At 38.9% G+C, this 12,078-nt stretch overlaps 2 protein-coding genes across 8 annotated transcripts in view; one reads left to right on the top strand and one right to left on the bottom strand.

The window, feature by feature from the left end:
* The window catches only part of slc44a1a (solute carrier family 44 member 1a), a 40,865-nt gene that overhangs the window by 9,618 nt on the left and 19,169 nt on the right, over positions 1 to 12,078 (bottom strand). For 4 of the 7 annotated variants that reach the window (XR_014740917.1, XR_014740919.1, XM_084686774.1 and 1 more), the window contains exons 3-4: positions 1,359 to 1,445; positions 940 to 1,082 (exon numbers count right to left, since the gene is read on the bottom strand). Coding sequence is in view for 3 of the 7 variants with exons in the window: in XM_084686774.1 (XP_084542900.1) it covers positions 940 to 1,082; positions 1,359 to 1,445 (230 nt within the window). In the remaining 4 variants the exon portion in view is untranslated. Of the gene's footprint in view, positions 1 to 939; positions 1,083 to 1,358; positions 1,446 to 1,653; positions 1,933 to 12,078 lie in introns of those variants that run through there. The other 3 variants (XR_014740918.1, XR_014740920.1, XM_084686773.1) reach the window with 3 other exon arrangements.
* LOC146236505 (uncharacterized) lies at positions 6,161 to 8,861 on the top strand. The gene is made up of 3 exons (XM_084687966.1): positions 6,161 to 6,628; positions 7,016 to 7,077; positions 7,184 to 8,861. Exons 2-3 carry the CDS (start codon positions 7,038 to 7,040, stop codon positions 8,434 to 8,436), a joined length of 1,293 nt encoding a protein of 430 aa, XP_084544092.1. The 5' UTR covers positions 6,161 to 6,628; positions 7,016 to 7,037; the 3' UTR covers positions 8,437 to 8,861.

Here is a 12,078-nt window from a genome sequence, read left to right as displayed (position 1 = left end):
AGGAATGTATCACAAATCACAGTGCATCACAGTCTGGTGCACGTGGGGCTCCACGGCCACACGCCAGAGTTACCATGATGACCCTCGTCCACCGTCGAAAGCGCTTATAAAGGGCACATGACCTTGGAGCAGTGTAAGAAGGTCGCCCGGTATGTCCCATTTCCTTCACATGGATGGCCGTGTACATTGTTCCCCTGGGGATGTGAAGGACGAGATGCACTGTGGGAAGACGACAAGCCGGTGGAGGGAGTGTGATGCTCTGGGCAATGTTCTGGTGACTTAACCCTGGGTCTGGCCATTCATGTGGATGTCTATTTGACACATGCTACCGACCTAACCATCATTGCAGACCAGGTACACCCCTTCATGGAAAATGTTGTTCCCTGGCGGCAGAGGCCTTTTTCAGCAAGTTAATGCACCCTTCAACACTGCACACCTGGTTCACATTTAGTTAGGAGTGTCTGAAGAAAATTATGAAATGTTACAAGTACCCCTGCTGAAGGATATCCTGCTAATGTTTTGGTGCCGGATACCAAAAAACAGCTTCAGGGGTCTTGTAGAGTCTATGCCGTAAAGTCACTAACATGTCTAAACAAGTTGAAATGTAAGCTTTCACAAGACTTGCATCAGGCCGTTATTGTTTACAGTTGCGTTGCATCAACTAAGATCAGTCAGACACCAACGCCTAAAATGTAACTACCTTGGTAACAAGGGAATTTGTGGCACTGTAGATAATCCTAATGCTAATGTTGCATGACTTATTGCATTTCCCTGACCAATAGTGCTAATTCAATTTGTCACTGTGTTTTCCCACTGATAGACAAGGTACAACTTATTTTCTAGAAAACTATTGGAGACATTTGTGAAGTTAAAATGGTGGTAATAATACCTATACTTATGTAACTGATAGTGACAACAATATGCTTCAGGCAAACATACTTTTTGTCAGTTTGGTCCCGACCGCTGAGCTCAATACCATCGATCTGAGTGTTCTTCTGGCCACAGGTGTTGCCATAGCTGTCATACCCAGAGACCAGTCTGGAAGCCGCTCCTGTAGCTATAGAGAAGCCACAGATGCAGCCCTGTGGGTTACAACTTCTTGTTAAATATGAGCATTACGAGAGTTGATTGTGCTTTTGACAGTGTGCAATTAGGCTAGTTGAGTAAATACACTTCCCTGGTGTTTGTAGCCTATTTCAAATTACTACACTTTGCTCAATCGTCTCTAGACCAGTTATATTTCTAGCAAGCGCTTCAGGCTATAAATCCAATCAGATAGACTCACTAGGCATTGACACAGGTGAGCCCAACATGGCTGCCACGTAAGTTAGTATGTCCCACGCTCATATAAAACTCACCATTCCGATGCAAAACACCGTGAATATAACAAGCCATGGGATATCTGTGCAACTTCTTTCTTCTAATGGTTTCCAGTCACGTTTTCCCTGCAAGAGTAACATTAAGTTCCCATCATGTCCCCAGTTAACTAAACGAATCAGATATACAAATAGCCCACGTACCGTAGCTTGAAATACACAGCAGGGACACTTTTTAGAGCACCCTTGCCTTTCGATCAAAGTAATTAAGTGATCAATTATAATTCTAATTATTTTAAACAAAACATGGCTAATAAATAGACATTGCGTGTCTTACCTCTGAACTACCACAGCATCCCATATTGAATCGTTATCGTGACCCCAAATATTTTCGGGAAAAGTTTGCTTGCAACGTGATTATTTACCTTCCATGTATTAAGATAAGATATCTCAAACGCAACAACCAGTCTACCAAATTGTAAAACACTGCTTATTCCTACTTTTTACAGCTGTATAAAGGTTTGTTCAACGCGGTTGTTTGGAGCAGGGCAGAAGTCTTCAGGTAATGCGGAAGACTTTTGGATAGACATGTCAACAAAGCTAGCGTGGTAGTTCTCAGTTCTCGAGACGTCATTGAAATGTTTGGCGCCATCTGGTGGTTCAAGGTCGTTCACTACGAATACAAATTTACTAGTTTAAAAACTATGACCAACAGGGTTTTTTTTAAAGACTATTTTAGTCGGCACCATAGACAGTCTATATCAGGGGTCCCCAAACTTTACTAATGTAAAGACTAATGTTGCATGCGCAACTAGCCTTTTGTAAAGGGCTGCGAGTTGTCAATGATTTTCATGACGTACAAAGACAAGTGATTAAATATCCTACGTGCAGCTATCCATCACTGTCGAGTGTCAGAAATGGGTGTGTGGAATACACAGAAACAAGGGCTTATCCAGTTCATCGAATTACTATCAGGTTTCTCATGTTTCATACCATGTTTCTATGTGAATACAAATAAAATACATTTTACAATCATGAACTTCACACTGCCTGAATTCAGTGTTATAGTGTGCATAGGTTTCTGATCATAGCAACGAGATAGCCCCAAACATTGCGGGTAGCCAAAACATGAAGCATACGTTGTGAAAAAACTGTCCCAAAGGGAAGAACCATAAGAGCATGTAGTGAAACAAGTTACAATTAAACAACAATTAAACAACATGAACCTCAATCTTAAATATAAATATTATTTGTACATTACAGAACATTTCAATACATAGGCCTAATATTAAAGTTACTGTTTAATTTAAACTACAATGTTCTTGCCTAATCATTTACCATAGGCAGTACTGTATCCCCCTACTTTGGGTTTGATTCGCCTCCAGGATGCCACCCAACAACTTTCTGCCACCCTATTGCCACCCCGAATGAAAATCTCTATATCCGCCCCTGCTTCGGGCATTTCATGCAGCCGCAGCAGATGTCGAACGCACCTTATACTAGCTAGCCTAACAACCGCAACAGTTGTGCCTGTGTGACAAAAATGGCCACGCCTCCAAAAATGGCACTTGTTAAATTGGCTATTTGTGACAAGGTGTGTTCGACTTCATGCAGCGCCAACAGTCGGCTGCAGTTGGCTGCTAGCTAGCCGAACAACCACAACATTTGTGCTTGTGTGACAAAAATGGCCACGCTCCCAAAGATGGCACTTGTGATATTGGCTATTTGTGACAAGGTGTGTTCGACTTCATGCAGCGCCAACAGTCGGCTGCAATTGGCTGACTTGAAACAGTGATTGCCATTGGCTGCTTCAAGTCAGCCGGCCCGGCTGTCGGCTGCATGAAGTCGAAGACACCTATTGACCTTATTTTAGTATTGAGTATCAATGGTAATGCTTTAACAATCACAATGTTACATATATCACACCAAACCCTAAGCACATCTAAAATTGCTTTCACTTGATGCTTCACCAAATGTTCTGGCTTTTATAAAGGCAAGCCTTAGATTGCATGTGAACTTCAATAGCACTTTCTAGTAAAACCATTTTTTCTTACAATGATGGAGATTGTTGAAGAAAATCATGTGCTGTACTGCACTTCACAACTAAAAGGATGTGTTTTCCAAAGAAAGTCACAAGTACTCAACTATATGAACTCCAGTGCTCTCTGCATCTAGTTTTATTGAAGTACAACTGCCTTCATAATCAGAAGGTGTGTTTTTTATTAATTTGTGTTCTTATTATATGTGGATTATTTTACTTTTCAAGTAATAAAAATACTATTTTGGACGTATATGTACTGGTTATCTTTCACAATCGGTGTTACTGTCAGAGCTAAATAACCCAAATGTGGACAAAGACACCAGACACAAGGATTTAATGAAGGAGTAAGGGTGGCAGGAAAAGATGACAGGCAAGGCAGGTAAGGGCAGGCAGGCATATTGGCAGGCAGTTAAGCAGGCCCAACTGGAACCAGGGAGTGGTTACTAGACTACACTCTCAAGCTTGATATTTTTTTTAAGTTGACAAAAGAAGGCAGCCAAGAGCGAAACTGACAAGGAAATACAAAAAATCTGGTGATGAGCATGTTGGAAGCTAAGGTAGAAATATTGTATGGTGATTGGAAGATGATCTGAAGGTGGTTTGACAGAGCAGGTGGATTGAATGAACTAGGAGAGATGGCTGGGAGTCAGATGGCTGGGAGTCAGATGGCTGAGCGGTAAGGGAATCGGGCTGGTAATCTGAAGATTGCCAGTTTGATTCCCTGCCGTGCCAAATGACATTGTGTCCTTGGGCAAGGCACTTCACCCTACTTGCTCAGGGGAATGTCCCTGTACTTACTGTAAGTCGCTCTGGATAAGGGCATCTGCTAAATGACTAAATGTAAATGTAAGGTCAATAGAGTAGGTTGGGTCCATAACCTGTCTTTTCCAAAACCTTTTCTCAGATAGGCTACTGATTGCTGAGCCGGGTAGCACAACCGTAACGATACGGGTCAGGGAGGATGGATGGGAGAAGGGCCGGAGTGATGGCAACACTAGACAAGGTTTTACCAATTGAAAAACGGCTATGTTTATTTTACATAAAGCTCATAAAACTATTCTGCGTTCAAATAATGGCCAAACAAGTTTGAATTAAGTGTCAAAATCCCTATCTTGCATCACATCGAACCCATACGTCCTAGGTTTGGACTCTAATGTTTACAACGTCTGGCTCCGTGCCTGATTAACACTCGGATCATTAAGCAGTCACGAAACTTGTATTTTTTTCTTAGCGGAAACCATAATTAGCAAAGTACAATATCCCTTACAAAATCATGCGCTGATAACAATTGTATGGTGCCAGGTCTGGGTAGGAGGCCTGTTGTTCCGTGAACATATTATTTAGTTAGATGGTCCGCAAGTTTTTATTTATTGGCTAAGTGGTCCTTGGTCTGAAACAGTTTAAGAAACACTGGGCTAAGTGGACATGGATGTAAAAATGAGTTGCGATAATATTATTTATGTGGCTATTGACGGAACAATAAAACCAGCTTTTGTTAAATAGAAAAATGTCACGCCACTGTGTCATTATTTCAGTAGTGCCACCAACATGCATCATCTGTTAAATTGGAAGTCTGACTCATACATTTCCATCAAGCCTCAGTTAGGCAGTTTTGTTGAAGTGGTTAAACTCTCAGTCCAAACTCTTGGTACTGGTTCAACAGCTGAATACAGAACGATGGCACTTAAGGAATAACGCACATATAATTGACTATTTAGCTCTTCAGGATATGATGGATGAACATTTCAAATTGGAGTGAATTAGCAAAATGATTATTCCTTGCCATCAAAATAATATATATATATATATATATATATATATATATATGTATTGTGGTAGAAATGTTGGTCATATGCATAGATGTATGTGTATGAAATCTATAAGCTTCTATGTTCATTGGTAAGAGACAGGAAAGGAAGATGATTAAGTTGAGTTCAAAGGAATGTGAGATGCTGATGGCTCTGTGGGCAGCTTGCCCTGGGGGATGGGTGAAGCATCTTATATGGCCTTCTGTCCTCTGGTCAGTGTAAGGGGTCAATGAAACGGATGCTCTGAACTTTGGCTCGAAGGACTGTGTCCTGTTTCATTGTTTGTGTTAATTAAAAGTATTGTTTGAAGATGGTCACACAAAGGACAGTTGACCAATTGACTGGTCAACCCCTGTGGCTTTATTATATACTGCTCTGGATAGACTGTGACATCAAAGAACTTTGGGACACTTGGTATGGAGATGTATTGTTTCAAACTGTCACTAAGTTGAGTTTGCTACATTGATTGATTGACCTTATAGAATGCCATTTGATCTAAAGTTTATATAAGGCAGTGCATGTGGGATAGTTAACTCTTACGAACGATCTGTGTGGATGGCACCTCCTTCATTGATGACTGATCAGCAAAGCTTTACTTAATAATATGTAATTGTATAGTCTAACTAAATTGTATTGAAACTGCCATCTTCGACTATTCAAATCTACACAGTCCAGCTAGAATTAGCACTTCCAATAGAAAACAGAGCAGTACAGTAACAAGACAATAGGTGTATATGAGGAAAATCATTAAAGGACCTCCTGGCACTTGGGACTAATTATTTTTTTATTATTATTTGAGCTATCTTCTGAACATTTGTTAATTAGTCTGACATTTATAGATGTTACATAGGAAGAGTGACAATATATGACATAGGTGCAGGTACTCAGCACTGTACTGTGCCACACATGGGTGTGTGATGAACAAACAAGGGTGTGTCCAATTGAATACTTGAACATGATGTGTCTTGCTAATTGACCTCAAAGCGTATTTCTGTCATGTGAATATTAAGAAATGTCATGAACTGAGTACTTCACATATTCATTTCGAAGTGAACATGTTTCAAAGAATACATTATTCTGGAGGATTAACAGTAGTTGTTCAAAAATCTATTGGTACAACTTGAAAACATGACCATTTAATCTTACAGATATAGCATTTAACAATGACTTTGTTAAATGACAACTTGCCCAAGAATGTTCTTGGTGTGTCAAGAGGGACTGATGATAATAATGTAATGTCACAACACTGAAAAGAGAAAGGCATGGTATGTCTGCCCAATTCCACCCTGATTTTCCCTTACATACAAAACTCTCTTCTGATGTCATACAGGTGGATACCTGCTCAATAAAAGCTCATGCTGAAGAGACCAAGACAGACTTGAAGAACACAGCGGGAGAGAAGAAGTTGACGAGAGAGGATCTCTGAATTTGTTGACTGAATATTTAAACTCCTGTTAATATTGGTAAGCATTCAAATATTTTAAACTGAATAGTTATCAGAATGTTTTTATAATTCTGATAATAAAGAAATGTATTAATGTTAAAAACATCTGTAATAATAACATATGATAAGTGTATTTAAACGTAATGAATACAAATTAATATTGAGGTAAAGGTTGAATGAATTATCACCATTTCATGCCATCTTAAACTGACTTCTGAATTACAGCAATTACAATGTTGTGACTGGAATACATGATACTTGTAAAATGTTGATAATGTTTAATATTATTATACTGAAAATACAAAGAAGCACTACACTTATGTGACTGACAAATACATAACTGCAAAATGTATCTTTAATTCAATGTAAGTACAAAACATTTATGATTTTATTTATTTATTTTCAGAATCGAAGGAAACATTTGAAAAATGATTGGAAATGTAATGCTTCCGCTACTTCTGATTATTAGTAAGTGATTTTTAAATGTATTCTAATGGCATTGAACTGAGGTAAATCATTTATATTTTCAATTTCAAACATTTGACAATAATCAGAATTGATCAAATTTAAATAGGTTTGGGGAGCTGTCAAACAATAACTCCTACAACAACCACAGCTGCTCCGACAGCAACCCCTGCAGCTCCTACAACAACCACAGCTGTTCCAGCAACAACCACAACAGTGCCAACATCAACATATGTTCCTACAACAGCCAGTGCTGATCCTACAACAACCATAGCTAGTGCCGAGACAACCACAGCTGTCCCATCAATAACCACAATAGCGGCAACATCAACAGATGTTCCTACAACAACCACAGCGGTTCCGACAACAACCACAGCGGCTCCGACAACAACAACAGCTGCTCCTATAACAACCACAGCTGCTTCTACAACAATCACAGCGAATGCTGCAACAACCACAGCTGTCCCAGAAACATCAACAGCTGCTCCTACAACAACCACAGCTGTTTATACGACAACCACAGCTGCTCCAATATCAACAGATGCTCCTATAACAACAACCACTGCTGCTCCTTCAACAACCACAGCAAGTGCCGGCACAACCACAGGTGCTTCTAAAACAACTGCTCCTACAACAACCACAGCGGTACCAGAAACAACCACAGCCGCTCCAACATCAACAGATGCTCCAACAACAACCACAGTGGCTCCTACAACAACCACAGCAAGTGCTGCAACAACCACAGCTGTTCCTACAACAACCGCACCTGCTCCTACAACAACTACAGCTGCTGCTACAACAACCACAGCTACTCTTATCACAACAACAGCTGTCCCTACAACAGCCACAGTTGCATCTGTAACATCAACCGCATCTACCACAGCAGAAACAGTTGGAGGTTCCACAACAGCAAGCGGCGGAAGTTCCACAACAACAGCCGGTGCCACAACAACTGCTGCAGGTGCCACAACAAAAACTTCTCCTTCAACCACAGCTGGTGTCACAATAACCGCAACTTCTTCTACTGCCACTGTTACTTCCAAAGCCACAGATGCTGCAACATCAACCCCAGTTGCTACTACAACTAAAGGTCTTCCTACGACAAGTACATCTCACCCTATTACAACAACAACTGCTTCTTCATCGTCCACAGTAGTTTCCAAAACAACAGGTCCCTCAAAAACAACAACCAGTGCCACAAAAACAACTACTACGGGTAACACAAAAACAACTACTACGGGTAACACAAAAACAACTACTGCTGTTGTCAAGACAACCACAGTTGCAGCCTCAACTGGCATCAGCTACCAGTTTAGTATTCTTACAATCTGTGTAGCTTTAATAATCCAAACACTTTTCTAGAACGAGTTTTTCCAAGAGTGGCATGTGTTAGTACTTGTATAGTAATTTATAATATTTATTTTGAGTAATTATTTAATGTATGTATCAATAATAATGCTTTCAAAAAGCACAATGTTACATTTATGATAAGGCATAAACCTTGCTCAGTGCATTTAAGACTGCCTTTACTGTTGATGTTTCACATGTTTCAGGTTTTTCTAGTCCCTGTGCTGTACACTAATGCACTTCACAACTAAAACGATTATTTCCAAAGAAAGTTGCATGTCTTCTTAACCAAATGAATGTGTGCTCTTGCCATCTAGTTTTATTTTAACTGCGACTGTCTTCTTAACGAGGAGTGTTTTCTATTCATTTGTTCTTTATTTATTGAATTAATCTTAATTAACAATAAAGTTCACTTAATAAAATGTTACTTTGCAATTAGATATATTGGTCCTCCATCTTTCTTTCACTCTCTGTGCTATGGTCAGAGCTAGTAAACCCAAGCACAAGACACAGACTCATACAGATTCAATTAAGGAGGTAAGCGTTTAGGATGGCAGGGCAGGGTAAGAGGCAGGGTAGGCAGGCAGGCAGAAGGAAAACAGGGAGTGGTAACAAAACAACAGGAGAGAGATATCAGAATCAAATCAAAGTGGCCAAGAGAAAAAGTGACGTTGAAGGAAAAAAACAACAATCTGGGAATGAGTAATTCACAGTCTGTGTTACAGTCTTAGCATGGTGGACAGTCCAGTGAAGTCCTACCGGATGATACCCTCAAATGTTTTTGCTTCTGTTTTCTTTTCAACGCTGAAAATAGTATTTGACTACTAAAGATGCTTCTAAAAGGGTAATGCTGGCCTTTGGTGTGTGACTTCTCCCTACTGCTCTGACCAAAACGTTCAGTGGTTATCACAATGGTTATTGATTTCACATTAATATCAGCTTTTGTGAGGCCTCCAAGTTAATATTTAAGTAAGGGTATCCATCATCTGTTAGAAGCCTAAGTCAAAAAAGTCACTAGATTCACAGTTGGGCAGTTTTGTTGCGATCAAAGTCTCAGTCCTGTAAGTCTTAGTAGCGGTTCAACAGCTGAATAAAGGAAGATGGCTTAATCAAGGACTTAGTGACTAGTAAAGGATATCATTGTTTGTTTAGCTCTTGAGTATAAAAGTAATGATGGATGCATATTCAAAGTTGAAGTGAATTATTATCAAAAGGTTTATTCCTTGCCATTAAGTTAAAACAATTAGTGCCAGGGACTAACACACCAAGAAGTCCCCCTCTTTAAAGTACCTTTGCAGATGGATTTACAATTTACTCAAGGTTTGATTAAGAGTCTGGTTTTGCAACTTTAATGTGTGAAGAAAAACATTAAGGGAAGTATATATATATATATATATATATATATATATATATATATATATATATATATATATATATATATATATATATATATATATATATATATATGATAGAGGTACTTATAAAATATGTCTATTGTTATCGAACATCCAAAGATTGAAATTCTGTCAGGATACAAAGACAATTAAGTTAAGTGAAATTATTTTGTTGTAAACCAGTGAAGAGCATTAGAAACAGAACATAGAGAAACAGAACCAATCCAAATGTACAATAACGAGCCTATAGGTGTATATGTGGAGAAGTATTAAAGCACCTTATGGCCCTTGGCAAAAAATAATAATAATGTTTATTTGAGCTAACCACTGAAAATGTTTGAACAGTCTGTTGCTGAACTTGCTTCTCCTAATGTGAAGAGCTGCAAGTAAAAAATGATGCAAGTTATTATTTGGGTTGACAAATCTTGAAATGATTCCACTTTGTGTTTTTGGTTTGGGGAAGTGATTAGTCATCATTATAAGGTATATAATAATTGTCTGATATTAATAGATTTTACATACGTAGGGAGAGTGACAAGATATGACACAGGTGCAGGTAATAAGCACTGTAAAGTGTCAGAAATGGGTGTGTGATCAAGAAACAAGGGTGTGTCCAATTGAATACTTTAACGTGACGTTTCTTGCTTATTGCCTCAAAGCGTATTTCTGTCATGTGAATACTAAGAAATGTCATGAACTGCATACTTACAACATTTATTTCAAAGTTGCAATTTTTGTAGTTGTTCAAAAGCTTGTTGGTGCAACATGGAAACATGACAATTTGTTGTGAAATCCTTCACAGCTGGTCACTCTGCCTTTACTTTGCCTTACTCCCCCGTAGAGGGCGTAGTAGGCCTATGTCCTCTTACACTTTTAACAATTACTTTGTTAAATGACAACTTGCCCAAGAATGTTCTTGGTGTGTCAAGATGGACTGATGATAATAATGTGATGTCACAACACTGAAAGGAGAAAGGCATGGTATGTCTGCCCAATTCCACCCTGATTTTCCCTTACATACAAAACTCTCTTCTGATGTCATACAGGTGTATACCTGATCAATAAAAGCTCATGCTGAAGAGACCAAGACAGACTTGAAGAACACAGCGGGAGAGAAGAAGTTGACGAGAGAGGATCTCTGAATTTGTTGACTGAATATTTAAACTCCTGTTAATATTGGTAAGTATTCAAATCTTTTAAACTGAATAGTTATCAGAATGTTTTTATAATTCTGGTCATAAAGAAATGTATTAATGTTAAAAACATCTGTATTAATAACATATGATAAGTGTATTTAAACGTAATGAATACAAATTAATATTGAAGTAAAGGTTGAATGAATAATCACCATTCCATGCTATCTTAAACTGACATCTGAATGACTGCAATTTCAATGTTGTTACAGGAATGCATGATGCTTGTAAAATGTTGATAATGTTTCATATTATTATTATGAAAATACAAAGAAACACTAGACTTATGTGACTGACTATCAAATACATAACTGTCTAATGTCTCTTTAATTCAATGAAGTTGAGTAAACATCATTCATATATTTATTTATTTTCAGAACGAAGGAAAATTTTGAAAAATGATTGGACAGAAAATGCTTCTGCTACTTCTGATTATTAGTAAGTCATTTTTAAATTAATTCTTCTAGCATTGAACTGAGGTAAATCCTTTATATTTTCAATTTCAAACGTTTGAAAATAATCAGCATTGCTCAACTTTCACAACTCTAGCTGTCCCAGGAACAACCAGAGCAGCACCAACATCAACCGAGGTTCCTACATCAACCACAGCTGCTCCTACGACAACTATTGCTGATCCTACAATAATCACAGCTGCGCCTACAACAACCACAGCTGCTCCAGCAACAACCACAGCTGTTCTTACAACAACTACAGCTGCTCCTTCAACAACAACAGCAAGTGCCGCGACAACCACAGCTGCTTCTACAGCAACAGCTGCACCAGAAACAACCACGACTGCTTCTACAACAAACACAGCGGCACCAGAAACAACCACAGCAGCTCCAGCATCAACAGATGTTCCTACAACAACAACAGTGGCTCCTACAACGACAACAGCAACTGCTGCAACAACCACACCTGCTCTTTCAACAACCACAGCTGCTTTTACAACAACCCCAGCTGTTCCTACAACAACCACAGCTGCTCCAACAACAACCGCAGCTCCTACAACCACAGATATTTCTACAACAACCGCTGCTGCTCCTTCAACAACCACAGCAAGTGTCGGT

The sequence above is a fragment of the Hypomesus nipponensis genome, chromosome 22 (assembly GCF_054491055.1).
Source record: "Hypomesus nipponensis isolate SF chromosome 22, ASM5449105v1, whole genome shotgun sequence".
Taxonomy (NCBI): Eukaryota; Metazoa; Chordata; class Actinopteri; order Osmeriformes; family Osmeridae; genus Hypomesus; species Hypomesus nipponensis.
This window is presented reverse-complemented; position numbering and strand designations above follow the sequence as displayed.

What these genes read in the sequence shown, in the direction of transcription:
- LOC146236505 (XM_084687966.1), top strand. Translation starts at nt 7,038, where the DNA reads ATGATTGGAAATGTAATGCTTCCGCTACTTCTGATTATTA. An exon ending in TCCGCTACTTCTGATTATTA is followed by an intron (nt 7,078 to 7,183) that starts GTAAGTGATTTT and finishes AAATTTAAATAG; the next exon opens with GTTTGGGGAGCTGTCAAACA.